The sequence below is a fragment of the Microtus oregoni genome, unplaced genomic scaffold (genome assembly GCF_018167655.1).
Source record: "Microtus oregoni isolate MIOR12 unplaced genomic scaffold, Mior012 000027F_ref0000203, whole genome shotgun sequence".
NCBI classification, from domain to species: Eukaryota; Metazoa; Chordata; class Mammalia; order Rodentia; family Cricetidae; genus Microtus; species Microtus oregoni.
The window spans coordinates 16,435,984-16,450,662 of NW_024543086.1; the positions used below are offsets into that span (position 1 = coordinate 16,435,984).

The 14,679-nt window shown below is 51.5% G+C and overlaps 1 protein-coding gene across 1 annotated transcript in view; it reads left to right on the forward strand.

The window, feature by feature from the left end:
- The first annotated feature begins 5,060 nt into the window (after positions 1 to 5,060).
- Positions 5,061 to 14,679, forward strand: part of Ergic1 (endoplasmic reticulum-golgi intermediate compartment 1) — a 97,113-nt gene continuing 87,494 nt past the window's right edge. Inside the window, exon 1 of the mRNA XM_041676604.1 lies at positions 5,061 to 5,206. Within this exon, the coding sequence (XP_041532538.1) occupies positions 5,187 to 5,206 (20 nt within the window). The 5' untranslated portion in view covers positions 5,061 to 5,186. The remainder of the gene's footprint in view (positions 5,207 to 14,679) is intronic.

A 14,679-nucleotide genomic window follows, 5' to 3' on the forward strand; every position in this document is an offset into this window, starting at 1 on the left:
TAGAAACAGAATGTTTGACACTTGCCATAAATGGGGTGATCTACATGACAAAATATTTCATCATGGTTCTCTGCACCCTCTACTGTCTAGTTCCCACCTAGTTAGCGCTACCAATTGATGTTAGCCCGCCTGCCACTCTCCAGCTCCTCACCCAGTGTGCAGATTCTACCCATCATTGCTGCCGCCTGATACCCGAACAAAGCTTCAGGAGGGAGGGCTTCTTTTGAATGACAGTCTCAGAGGGTGAGAGGCCACCATGGCGGGAGAGAGAATGGTAGAAACAGCTCAGCTTATGCAGTCAGCGCAGCAAGCAGAGAGCTTGGCCTCAGACCAGTGGTGGGAATTGCCTTCAAAAGCCCCTACAGGCCTGCTTTTACTGGCCAACCCCCAGCTCCTAAAGACCCTGCAGCCCTCAACACAGCACCACAGGATGGGGAATAAGGGTTCAAATCATGAGCCTGTGGGGACATTCCAGAGTCAACTCATAGCAGAAACTGCCTTAGAAGAAAAATCAATCCCAGTCGGGCAGTGGTGGTGCACACCTTTAGTTCCAGCACTTGGGAGGCAGAGATAGGGGGATCTCTGTGAGTTCGAGGCCAGCCTGGTCTACAGAGTGAGTTCTAGGATGGCCAGGGCTGTTATACAGAGAAACACTGTCTCAAAAACAAAACAAAATAAAACAGAACAGATTAATCCCAGTCTCCCCTTGCCCTTCACCATGCCATGAGCAGTGTTCTACAGAGGTCCATGTGGGGAACCCAGATGCCTGGTCCTTAGGTATTGAAACATGGGGGGGGCGTCTAAGTTTGGGTTTATTTGTTACACAGCAGTGGCTCTTCCCATGACTAATTCCTTTTGGCTCTTTCTGTCTTGACTCACAGAGCACCTTTAGACTGGCCAGAGGACTTAAATGAAGTGAGAAAAAATAGTCACATTTCCAGAGACCTTTTTTTCCCTGAGATCTAATTCCTTTAAGTCCTTGCTGAGTTTGACAAAGGGCTATTGTATTTTAATTTCTCTTCATCCAGATCAGGTTGAACCAGCCGCTCCAATGGAACATGAACTAGTGTCTCATTACAGAAAACAAACCCAACCCAAATATTGCTGCCTAAAAGAACGAGCAGGGTAGAAGAAAGCGAGCATGCGGGGTCAGGGAAACTTCTCCCTTAAAGACAGTCTTTTGTATGGACTGATCGTTCAGCAATCACTGAGCACCTACTACCTGTCAGGCATTCCCATGCTCCTTCATTCTCGCAGAAGGCTCCGAGAGCAGCAAACTTGCTACCTGTTGCTGTGTCGCAGATCAGGGCAAACTGGGCACTTAAAATTCTTTGGCGGTCCTGTGGGAACCCAGTAGAGATCAACTGGGTTGCCTCTGCTCAGGGTATCTCAGAGGCCCATTCAAGCTATCCTCCCAAGATACAGCTGGAGCTGACCAATCCCAGTCCGATCACATGTACCTGGTTGTTGTTGATTCCTTTGTAAGCCATCACATGATATCCCTGGAGGGCAGCCTCACAAAGGGGCAGCTCCCTTCTCCGAGATCATGAGTTACTTTCTGAGACAGAAGTTGCTGGGTTTTTGTAACATTATTTCAGAACCGACATCATTATGCGATGATGCTCTGTTCATTTGTCACAGGTTAGTAAATCCAGCCATGCTCTGGGGGAGTGGATGATCCAGGATCCCAGCACCTGGAGTCTCGGTCACTAGGGAAGCCTCAGGCTATTTGCCACAGGGAAGAATTTATTACCCCTGGTTTCAGACCTGTCCGTAGCCACTTAAGAAATGCCTCCAGGTCAGCCACCTAGAGACTTCTCTGACTCCAAAATTGGCCTCCTCCGTCTGGCTGGGGGTGAGACAGAGGAAGGAGAAGGCCAGTGTGTGTTTCTCGATTGCTTAAATACTTGGTATCATAAAGTTTCTAGGGGTCAGGATTTAGGAGCAGTTTAGCTGGGAAATTCTGGCTCAGAGTCACCCCTGGAGCTGGAGCTCAAGTGCGGGCCAGGCTGCAGCTTTGAGGCACAACCTGGTCTAAGCAGACTTCCTAGAGGGCTTCCTCACCTGGCTATGGCAGGAGGCCTCAGGCCTGCGGTGTGGACTGCTCTAAGGGAACAATGCCTGAGCCTCCTTAGGGACTGGCACTGGGGCTTCCCCCAGAGAAGTGATTCAAGAGAGTCTTGACGAAGGCGTGATGCCTCTTGGAGCCTGACCTCAGGAGTCACACCTTCTGCAATATCCTGTCGAGTTACATAAGCCAGACCTATTCACTGTGGAAGGCGACTATCATCTATGGGCCGGGGGCTGTTGCCGGATGAAGACCATTGGAGGCTGACCTGCACAGGATACCACAAGATCCATAGTTCCCAAACTCAACTGTTACTAGTTGCTGCCATGTTGAAAGAGGTTCAGAGCATTCCCACAGACTGTGACACAGGTCTGATTTACTTCCTTTGATCCACCTCTCACTGTCTCCTGGGTGGACTGACACATGGGATTGGCAACCTCAACAGTCTCCACAGAGGTTATTGGTGACATGATCACTCCACTCCCATCCTCTCTGTCCTACGGGAAGACCCTGTGACTATTCTGCCCTAGACATGTGCCTCTCTACACACATGAAAACACTGGCTGGGTGGTAGGACAGAGTGGTGGCCATCCAAGCTCCTTCAGGAAGCTTCCACTCAATGTGGGTACTAGCTAGTTAATCCAATCATGAGTTGTGCCAAGTTCTCCCAAGGAAAATCACAGGATGTTAGATAATAGTGGACTGGCCTCCTCTCTGTGCGGTATTTGAACAGTCAAGTGATTTAGGCAGGGCAGCAGTATTACCATTAAGTTCCATTGTAAGTGTTCAGCAAGCCAAAATAGTAGATCCAATAAGATGGACACTTATTTCTACCTTGTAGAATACCATGGAATTACTGAGTGACAAGAACTGGGCTCTTTCTGTCTTAGTGCTTTGTTCTGTGTTGTTTCTATTTCATGGTCCAACATTCTAGGCAGCCAGCTGGATAGAGGGACATGGAGGGACACAGCATGCACCAATTATTCCTTTCTTTCTTTCTTTCTTTTTTGTTTTTTCAAGATAGGTTTTTCTGTGCAACAGTCCTGAAACTTGCTCTGTAAGTTAGGCTGGCCTCAAACTCAGAGACCCACCTACCTCTGCCTCCAGAGTACTGGGATTAAAGGTGTGTGTCACTACAGCTCAGCTGCACCCACTCTTCTTAAAGCCATATTCCCCCCCCCCATACACACACATTTCAATAACCCAGTCACATAGCTGCAAGGGAAGCTATAACTTGCAATTTCTTTGTATCCATCAAAAGTTGAGAGCTTTCTCTCTGGGTAGAAAATATCAACACCAGTCAATCCTATCTTTATTTACTCCCCTGGCCATTTGTTGTCCTTGATCATGCCAAAGTGCACAACTGAGATGCTTTAGGAGGTCTGGGCTAAGGAGGAGGAAGGTCACTGAGATGCCCAGGTAGCTAGTCTCTGGACCATCTTCTGAAAAGAGAAGACATGAGATCAATGCATACAACAGACAACTTCTGTCTTGGGGGTTATCTGCACCCCGGGGTTACTGAAGGCCCCTTGATTCTTTGTGCTGTTCCCAGGTTCTGGGCCAGGCTGAGATGGTCTCGTTTCCCATAAGTGCACAGGGTGCTTGTGGAGTGAATGAATGACTGGGAGCGGAATATGGGTTGTCAGAAGAAGGAGCTGGCAGAACCACGGCTCCCGCATTTCCAACCTTGGCTTTTACTGCCCATTTATCCTTCAGGACATTAAGCAGCTGTTTCCATCTGGTTTTACATCAGGAAACTGCCCACGGGTCCTGCTTTTTTTTAACTTGGGTCCTGCTTTCCTCCCTGAGTTGCTGTTGTCTTAGGTCACCACAACTTTGAAGACGGGCATCAGCAACAGAACGCAGGTCAGATTTCCCCTACATCGGTGCTGTAGTTTGCTTTTTCTTTGCCGTGACAAACTCCAAACAAAGCAACTTGGGAGCAAAGGGTTTATTTGGCATACACATGTATACCCCAGTCCTTCCCTAAGGGAAGGCAGGGCAGTAACTGAAGACAGGAACCACGAAGCAGAAACTGAAGCAGGGACCTGGAAGGAAGGCTCTTGCCTCCAGCTCCTGGCTCCCATTCAGCTAGCTTTCTTACCCAAGGCTTACCTGTCTAGGAATGGGGCCACCCAAAAAGGGTTGGGCCTCCCTACATCAATTAGGAACCAAGAAAACATCACAGACATGCCCACAGGCAGAGGTGATGGAGGCAATTCTTCAACTGAGATTCCCTCTTCCCAGATATGTCGAGTTGACAACTAAGATCAGCCAATCACAGCAGGCTTGGAGTTCTGCTCCCTTCTCCTCCGGCCCTGCAAGCTGAGGGAGCTGATCTCTGCCATTTCTAACGGTGCAAACCCAGAGCCTCTGGATAACCCTGCACTGACTTGACTTCGGGTGGGTAGATGCTCAAATACTGGTTGGCACCAACCCCAAAAGGAAGATGATGAAAGCAGATAGTTAAACCCAATTCTAACAGGTGGAGAAGCTCTCACTAGATGCCAGGCTGTTCACTAAATCAGGATCCCAACGTTTCCTTTGATACCTAGGAAGACCAGGGTATATGGAGATGGAGAAAAGGGTAGTGGCAGGTCAGGCAAAGGATGCCCAGTGGACTTTTCCAGGAGTGTTTTGCGCACCCCTCAGTTTTAAACCCTCACCCACAGCTAGCGCCCCGCAAGAACCCTAACTTGCAGCGTTCTCTCTGATCGTCACAAAGCAATGGCTTTGTTTTACAAACACAAAAACCACTGCTAGAGGCAGAGGGATTTGCCCTGAGGCCCCACAAAGACTAGGAAAGAAGATCTGAATCCAAAAGGAACCAAAATAGGAGTACGGGAGAATTGGGTTTAGGCCCCCATCCCACTACCAGCCCGCCCCATCTCGCCGGTCCTTGGGCCCCTTTAACCGGGCGGCGGAAGGGGCGGCCGAGGGAGGCGGCGGCGCCCAATGGGCTGCGCGGAGCGTCACTTCCCGGCGGCGGGAGGCGAGTGGCGAATGTCGGGCCGGCTGGCGGGGGCGGGGCAGCCAAGGAGGCGTTGGCAGCGGGCTCTGACCCACGCGGCGCTGCGGCCCGCCTGGCCTGCAACGCTCCCACCGGCTCGGCGGCACGATGCCCTTTGACTTCAGGAGGTGAGTGAGGCACAGTCCCCAGGCCCTCTCTGCAGTGGCGACAATTCCCGCTGCGTGCAAACGCGACCCCGGTGCACGCCTCGGCAGGCCTGGGGGACTGCGGCCTTCTCCTGGGCTTGGAGCCCTATACCCCCCACCCCCACCCCCGTGCAGCTCGGGCAAGCCCACGCACTCTCTTTGAGCAGCGCGGGGTCTCCAGCTTGCATTCCCCTCCCCCAACCTGGAACCCACATCTCCCAACTCCCAAATAAAAGCAACTTCATCCTCAAGCTCTCTCCCCCAGCCCTCCCTAATGGACCCCCACCTAGGGTGACAGGTGGGGCAGGGCGCCTGGTCTTGCCCCGTTGGATCTCCCGGCTGCAGCCCCATCCAGTCTGGCAGCAGCTGGAGTAGCTTGGTTCTTCAGAGCCCCAGAATGCCCTGCTCTCCAGATACGGAAAACTGTCCCCCCAGCCCTGGCTGGGAACAGTGTATGAAGAGGAGGCAGCTGGGGTTCTGGGGCCCTGCAAAAGGGCCAGGCATTCTGCATGCCCTATAGTATGTGCCTTTGTAGGGTCCTCTGCCTCCTGGAATGCTATTGTACAGGGCCAGGCCTCTTGGAAGCCTGCCTGGGAAGGGCCTCCCCACCAGACATTCCCTGGAGATAAGAAGCACCGAGATACCCCGGGCTGGTGGGATGCTTTGGCGGAACGGGATTCTGGCTCTTGCCCCTCCACCCAGCTGTTTTGTATGTTGTAGATGTTGGAAGCAAAGGCTTAGAGTGCAGCCCCTCGCTACTCAGATGGCTGGCCGCAGCAGGTGTCCGGGTACGCTCAAAATATCAGTTTCACCTCTTGCAAACTGGTACTAAAAATAAGGTCCCCACCTGGAAGGACCAGGATTATGAGGCACCCCTTACCCAGTCTGCAGGCTGGAACTCAGAAATAGGACATCCACGAATGAATGAGTGTTCTCCAGAGCTAGAAAACGGTTATTCCTCCATCTGTCACAGTATCCCTCCTCCCCTCTTACTGACAGAGTGACAGTCAACCTAGAAAATGCCCAAGCTTGCTGTCACACCATAGTACAGGGACAACCTGGGATCTAGGTCTTGAGAGGACATTGACCTCAGACTGCTTGACTAGCTGACGTGGTTTTTAGCCCATCCTGGGCACTGGTACCATCTGGCAAACCAGCTTCCTGCTCCTTTGAGGCAGCCCTGGGGTTACCTGGGCTCAGACAAATGCTTCCAGACACGTCAGCTTTGGGTTTGGAGAGCCCTGCTGCAGCATTCAGGAGCAGTCCCAATACCATAGTGTGTCCCTGCAGAAAGAAGGGCATGGGACGGGACACACCCAGGTCCCCCAAACCTCCCTTCTAGAGCTGACTCTAAAGGTTCCCAACCCTCCTCTGTCCCCACATAGTTCATTACACTCTAGGGATTTTGAGTGTGGTGAAGAAATCCCGGCTCTTGTCTCTTGATTCTTTTCAACTTTCTCAACCCTTGCCTGTGTGCTAGAAGGGCAGACCTGGAAGTCTGGGGAAAGGTGAGATGAAAAAGCAAACAAACAAGCAAAAGACCCGGAGCCAGCTAGCTCTTGCTCTTGCCTTGGCTGCTTTGCCTGTGACATTAAAGCATTGATGTTTAAAGAGTACACAGCCCAGCTCTGAGCTTCTACTGCCCTGGGGATTTCTGGACATGCCACCATTGTTATGGAGTCCCCACCAATGTGGATTTAAAGTTCTTGCTTGCTTGGGTTGCCCACGGTATGAGCACCTCGTGCAGGGCAAGCTGTGTGCCCAGCAAATGTGCCCTCTTCATATTTTGACACAACAGTGCTCCAGGACTCGCTCTGAGGAAAGGCTCCCCATTCTACAAACCTCTCCACCTCTAGGGCCATCATCGGTTAGCTGAGTGTCATCCCTATGTTTAGCCCCCTGCCACTTGTCCTACCATTTCGAGATGGGTGACACATGGCACAGCCTTTGTAGCACTCCCAGAGGAGAGAGAGAAAGTGTGTGTGATATAGGTTCCAGGAGCATCCGCTGTACAAGCAACTTGACAACCATCCCCTTTTAAGACATGGTTTCTCTGGGTTATAGCTCTTGCTGTCCTGGAACTAGCACTTGTAGACCAGACTGACCTTGAACTCACAGCGATCCTCCCACCTCTGCCTCCTTGGTGCTGGGATTAAATGAATCTTCCTTTTAAAGCACAGGGAGGCTCCTCTGGCAGAAGTGTTTTGCGTGTATACCGATAAAGCTGGAACTGGAGTTTGGACTGTTAGCTGAAGCTTTAGCTCTGGGACACGACAGGAATCTTGGAGTCCCATCACCTGGTCAGATCTTTTCGTAGCAGAGAACCCAGAGGGGCATGGAGTGGTTAGAATACAGCCTTCACTTGCCAGTTCAAGACCAAGGGGAAACCAGCGCCTTAGCTTGGGTGTGTTTTCCTGCCCACGAAATGGGTATGGTCAGCATCCATACATGAGTGTGGGTGTGGGGCACAGCACGCACCAGGAACTTCTGGCTTCTGCCTGCCGTTATGACTGTGCCCTTTCCCTGGAGCACCTGTTCTCTCCCATCACTCTGGAGTTAGTGAATTAGTATGCAGTATCCCCTTCAGCAGGATCCCATCTCCTGAGGGCAAGGATGTATGTCCAGTTTACACATGATGGTGTCTGCAGCGTCTAGAATGGTGCCCGGCTGGAGATGCCCCTGGGCACGACCCACCTCCAGTTTGTCTAGAGTGCAGTAGGTAATAGTGTGATGTGGATGCCAGCTGCTGGTGGAGTGTTCTGCATCCTTGTTTCCTGTCTTTGGAGCTTAGGGTGGAATCCAGGGCCTCATGCATGCTAAGCAAGCTCTCCACCACTGAACAGTATCCCAAGGCCCTCTCTCTTCATCCTTGAATGGGCCCTTTTGTGAGTTTTAGGGGTTAAGGGAGGAGGCTGAAGGCAGTGGGGAGGGACTGTGGGCCTTAAATGATTACTGTGTTTGCTTTGCTCCTATTAAGCTTTTTACTGATACTGATCATTGAACTCACAGAACTGGCTTTGTGACCTAGGTCCGTGGGTGTTGTCGCTAGTTCCGGCTGGCTAGTGGCACTTGCTGCTTGCCTCTCCAGAGCTCCTCTTTCAGGGAAGAGATGCCGTGGGCAGCTCTTACACGGTGGCCAGGTTGAAACTCCATGATCTAAGGGTGCTGCTCCCATCCCTTGGTTATCTATGTGCTCACTTCTGGAGGGGTGGATGTGCGTGCTGCCTCGCTTGGGGGGCAAGAGAGATGTCCTGCAGTGCAGAGCCCAGATATCGGATTCTGATTCGTGGGGTCCGGTACAGAACAAAAGTTCAGCTCTATTGAGAAAGGACAGGGAGTTTCAGGATGGGGACCCCTCTGAACCTTGTGACCCTGTGTGACAACGCAAGTCATTTGCCTGCGGTGACTTGGTTTGGCCTCCATCACAGCTTACTCTGGCTTTCCAAAGGTCTCCCTTAGGCCACTCTTGAGTGGACCTTGCAAAGGTTTTATTTGCTCCCCCGCCCCTCTTTCTTGTTTACAGTGCTGGGAATGGACCCCAGGGCCTTGCACGTGCTAGGCAAGTGTTCCACCACTGAGCCACACCCCCAGCATGGCCCTCTTGAAGTTGGCTTGAGTTTTTCAGCATCCCACTTTCAGCCCCCAAATGAGTGACGTTGATCTGAGAATCAAGCCTGCTTTCCTTGGTACCCGACATGGCTTTCCCAGCGGGCCCTGCACAAAACTGAAGTCCCTTACTCCCTAACAGGCTAAGCTCAGCCACCCCTGATGCTCTGAGGAAAGAGTTAACTACCAACCTAGGAAGCAATAAGAATGCCTCCATGTCTACCTCCACATCCCAGAAAGAACTAGAGACTAGCAGGAACACATACTTCCCGGCACGTTTATAATGGAAATTCAGACGAGAGTTAGAATGGCCTGCAAAAGCCAGGCGTTCACGTTTGTTAAGCGTGTCCTAGTGCCGAGCACTGTCGACCTCACTGTTGGAGTCCCATGGGCATGACTCAGTGAACAACCTGCCCAACAGACGTAGGCAAGGCAGGCCCTGAAGACTTTCCGGTCATCCCATTACAGTGAGCCCGCCGAGAACTGAGGTCCTGAAGACAGTGATTGAAGAAACTGACCCCACACTACTGTGTGTGTCTGGAGCTCCTGTGTCCTGTGGGCTGGAAGTGTGTTCTCTCCTGGTCCCTGAATTCAGAGAGAAGCAAATCCTCCTCTAATTGGCTGCATCTCCTTCCTCCTCACGAACCCCGACCCAGCAGCACCCAACTTGAGACACTCATATCCTCCCCTTTCTTCCCCCTTTCCTCTCGCACTCTTTCCAACACCCGATTCCAGAATTTTCTAAAATCAATTTTTGCTAAAGTCCCCACACTGTTGACATCTGGAAGTGTTGGGTCAGTAGCTATCTATGTTCACATGCTCGCCTGGAAAAGTCTCTCCACCCAGGCCATCGGTGAGGAAGGCGTTCTGGCTAAAGCTTGCCCTGCACCTCTAAATCAGTGAGCCAGGACCCTGGTTAACCATGGGCATTGCTTGAAATCAGAACGGAGCCAGCTGTGCGTCTGTGCAAACATGAGCTAAGAAGGATTGCTCAAGGTTGGAAGAGCAACGGGTAAGAGGGCTAGAGCCCTCGGGAGCAGGGATTGGTGGAGCCCTGGCAGGCAACACTGGGGAGAGGAGTTCTGGTCCTACTACATGACCTAAATAGTCTGTTTTTCTATTTCTATGGTGGCCAAAAAGAGAGTCAGTCTCAGAGTAGGTCTCCCCTGCCCCCACCACCCTGCTGGACATGAAACACAGGGCTAGCTGATGTTCTTCCACTGAGCCATTCTGCCTCCCCTTTTATTTTGAGATAGGACCTGTTAAGTTGCCCATACTGACCTGGAATTTGAGATCCTCCTGCCTCAGCTCCTCAGGTAGTAGTTTGCAGATGTGTGTCACCTGTCCTTTCTGTTATGCTCTCCAAAGACCAACAGCATCACGGGAAGCTTGGGGGGGGGGACACACAGGAACTCCGTGCGCAACCCTACTCTGAGCCTGTGCTTTGATGAGTCCTTTGGTGAGTAGAGCCACGTTGAGGTCTACAGACAGCCCTCTCCCGCCCCCACGCCACTGACTGGACCCCACAGTTCTTCCAGCCTGTGTTCTCCCTCTAACACTTGTCCACCATTCGAAAGCCTCCGTGAAATCCTGCGTGGAAGGAAGCAGGGTCCTAGTTCAGCCTAGTTTGTGTCAGATGTCTAGTCTAAGGAGCCCGTTGTTGAGTGCCTGGCACCGCTTCTCAGAATATAGTTTGGGCAGCACAGCCCTAATTGATCCTTTAAGGAGGGGGTAATTAGCCTAATCATCTATTGTCAACTTGTGCTTGTAGGTCTATTAACCTAATTGCATTGGTTATATATGTGGGGAAAGTACAGGCGAGGCAGCCCTCCGGCACGCCTGTGTATCCGTTCTGAAAAATTCATGGCCCCTGGGGAAAGCAGGAGAGAGCAGGGTCATGGAAGAGGATCTACAAAAGGCACCTCACCCGCAGAACCTCAGTATCACAGCCATGGAGATGGGCCACCAGAAACTGTGGGTCTCAAAGAGGGTGTCTCAAGGAGCCTCTAGCACCAGGCTCCTTCTGATGGCACAACCTCCCTGTCCAGGAATACCAGCTACCCTCCAGGAACCTGCCTGAAGCACGGCTGGACAGGAAGCAAGGACTGCCTGCAATGGACCCAGTGTGCTGTGCTCTTCATCCAGATAGTGGGAACCCTGCCCAAGATGAGAGACCTGGCAGTGGCTAAGCTTAATCATTAAGTGAACTCAGCAGGCCTGGTGTGTATGTGTGCATAATAATGTGTTTCTATTTGGAATGCCACATAACCCGATTCTAACAATGCACAAAGGACCTTAATATCCAACTCTCAGAGAACAGACAAGTGGTCAGAGGGGACCGGAGCAGTCCACCATCAGCCCTGAGAACTGAAAACTGAAACCAGCTGCATCTGGCTACCACACCTGGCATCTGTGTCTGCTGTTGGCATCCCAGCAGCTCCTGCAGCTCCTGCAGCCTCCCATCTTGCTCCCATTTGAGGCTAGGTCTTGACTTTTCGGGGGTGGGGGGAGAGAGGATATAATGCTGATGCTTCTTTGGCACTGAGCTAGGCCCATCACTGACAGCCGTGCCGGTCCGGTCAGACGGATGCAGCCACAAGTACTTTATTGCCAGTGTTTTATTTATTTTTACTTACCACACAATAAAATTGACTTTTTTTGGTGTCCTTCTAATGAAATTTGAGGCCTGCTTATGACCACTAGCTGGATACAGAGCAGGCCCCAGCACTCTCGCAGACCCCCAGGCTGTCACTTTATTGTCACTGGTATTCATCTTAGTTTCGAAGCGCAGGAAAGAATACTCCTGAGAAACTTGACCTCACAGTACAGCATCATTAGCTATGGGCTCCGTGTCTGCAGCAGGTCTATAGAAGATCTTCATCTTGTGTAACTGAAACCGACCATTGGACAGCTCTCCCTCCCTCCATCCCTTCCCTAGTCCCTGGCAGCTACCACTCTCTGCTTCCTCTGGCTTGCCTATTTTTGAGAGTTCATAGAGAGGCGCCCTTCTACATTTGTCCTGTGGCTGAGTTTTGTCACTTAACATTGTCCTCTACGTTCATCTGCCTCATCACAAATGACAGGTGTCCTCCTTTTTAAGGCTGTGTAATATTGTGCCGTGTACTCAGACACCTCTCTATCCGCTCATCTTTGGATGGATGTTGAGGTTGTTCCCACAGTCTGGCTGTTGCGCTTAATCCTCAGCGAACAGAGCTGCGCAGACATCTCTTTGATTTCAATTTGTGGAGAGCGATAAATGCCAAGTAATGGGGTTGCTGGGTAGGTGGTTCCGATAACAGCGATACCATTTTACAGTCTCAGCAACTTCCTGAATCCCAGTCCCCACGCCCTCACCAGCACTTAGTGTCTTTTGTTTTTGGATAATGTCATGCAAGGAGATGTGCAGTGAGCCTTCAGGTGGCTGTGTCCCTGGTGACTGGTCATGTGGGATGCCTTTTCATATCCACCGGCCACTTGTTTGCCTTGTAACATCTGTCTACTTGGACCTTTAACTTGGGGTGGCATATGCTTTAGCTGTTGAGTTGAAGGATTTTTCTGTATGTTTTAGCTATTATTTCCTCCCGCCTTCGCCCCCGTCAGATCTTTGGTTTGAGAATATTTTCTCCCATCTAGGCTCCTTTTTCTCTCCAGGAACTATTTCCTCTGCTGATTCCACTTTAGAATAGAATTCGGGACCCAGGGCTGGGAAGTAACTAGCCAGGCACACAGCCGCTGAGTTGTGTGTGCAAGACTGGAATTCTAGAGGCCGGCACCTCACTGCAAGGACATCCTTCATCTCAGACACCTTGAGCTTATTGATTTTCATCAATCCTGGCAAGGACTTGTCTCCCCTCACCTTCCCACCAGAAGCCACTAGTGCATAAGAGTTAGTCAGAATGTCCCCTGAGAGCTTTTGGAGTCTCGGTGTTGCTTGGTCCTCTTTGATGCTTTGCTAGATCCCAGAGTCCATTCATGGTAGACAGTGTCTCCAGATCTTCCAGGAGTGTGACACATAGTTTGGACCAGGATCCTCTTCTCCATTGCAAATGCCCCAGAGGTTAACTGAGCACTGGCTGCCCTGAGCTGCCCCAGGACCAGCCCTCCCCATGTGGCAAACCTCTCATGGTCGCTGTCTCTTCTCACCACTGGGAACCCTGAACAAGGTACATGTATTAGTTTGCCTCATTTTTAGATTGGGGTTCTCCTTCATTGCAGGGATTTCGAGGGACACCGGCCCGGCAGCTGTTTAACCGCTGTATAGTTATTGGAACTGGTAAACTACAATGGTGGGGCACATGGTGTGTGACCATAGGGAGGAAGGGTCCTGGCTCTGCAGGGCCAATGGTGCCCACTTGAGAACTCCCGGGACAGGTGGAATCTGGGCTGCCCTTTTCAGTAACCATCGTAAAGTCCTGAGAGGACACGTCTTTTACACTGAGCTATCCAGAGAGCTGATTGTGGCTAGCTGGAGGGCGTGGTGTCCAGCAAGAAAAGTAGCCTCGGTGTGTCTCTGTGGCCTTCAGATCCCCTTGTCTTTTAAGAGAAGACAAAAAGCTTAACATTAGGTACAAATGATTGGCAATGGACTCCAGTTTTGTTTCTGTTAGCCATCACGATAGGCCAAACAAAGCAATGCACAGCCCTGTGTCACACACCCTGGCTGGCCAGTGTGACCAGCGTGTGCTCACTGGATGGACAGGACTTGGAGCAGAGCCCCTGGGACTCTTGGCCTGTGGCCAGAGGGACAAGTCAGAGTTCTGTTCCCCTGGGCTGGCCAGGCCAAGGGCTTTTGCTAGCACTTGAACTCTTCTCTGAGCCGCATTGGAGGGCATGGCCAGAGTTGGCCAGCTCTCTCCTGAGGAGTGTACCCTTCCTCCACTGCAAATACCAGCGGCTCCTGGGCATCACCCTCAGGCCTCCCTGGGGCTGTGTTGCTCTGGCACCAAGTGTACCTAGCAGGCAGCTTGCATCTAGGGCTAAGCCAAAGGCTTGCCATGGATCTCCTTGGTTCACAGCTGGGGAGGAGCTGTATCCCTGCTGGCCTGAGAAAGGACTGCACACTTGACGATGATGCCACAGTGGCAGGTGACGCAGCCGAGATTTTCATGCACGTCTATGACGTAAGAGCTGGCTTTCTCAACAGCATCATATTCTGGAGGGTGCGTTGTTATCGCTTTATTTTCTTAGGGGCATCCCACAGATACCCCGATGTTGGTTGTTATCTACTTAGTTGTGTTTATGGTTTGTTGCCATGGAAGTTGGGGGCGGGTAGTGGTAGGCCAGTGGTGAAGCCTGGGTGACTGTTTCCTATCACTGTGGGCATCTTTGGGCAGGAAGTTACCATTGAGCCTGTGCTGAGGAGCAGTAGAAAGGGTGCAGGACTTCCTGTGTGGACCTGCAGAGCGCCTTCCAGAGGCTGGAACACTCAGGTGTATGTGTGTGTGGGGGGAGGGGGGTTGCTCACTGGTCACTTGGGCCTGCTGTGTGCCGGGCATTCTGGGAGCTGGGGTGCAGACAAGCCCCTGGCCTTGACCCCTTGGTTTTTGTTTTAGTTCTGACATTTTTACTTCTCATTTTTAAAAGCTAAGTGAACTTTCAATGTTGAAGTAACTTTGTAGATAAGGCAGAGCTGCCCATTGTCCCCGCTGTGCACTCTGCCCGTTGCCACAAAGCGTCATCCCAGCTCAGGAAGTGACGCTGGCATGTGCTTGCTAGAGCCAAACTGGTTTCATCAGCGTTCAACCTCCCGTGCAGGCGCCCATGTGTTCTTATGCTGTAACTTCAGTCTCTGCTGGTTGAGGCCTTTGCACAGGCCTTGTATGGCTGTCATGACCATGGCTGTCTTAAGG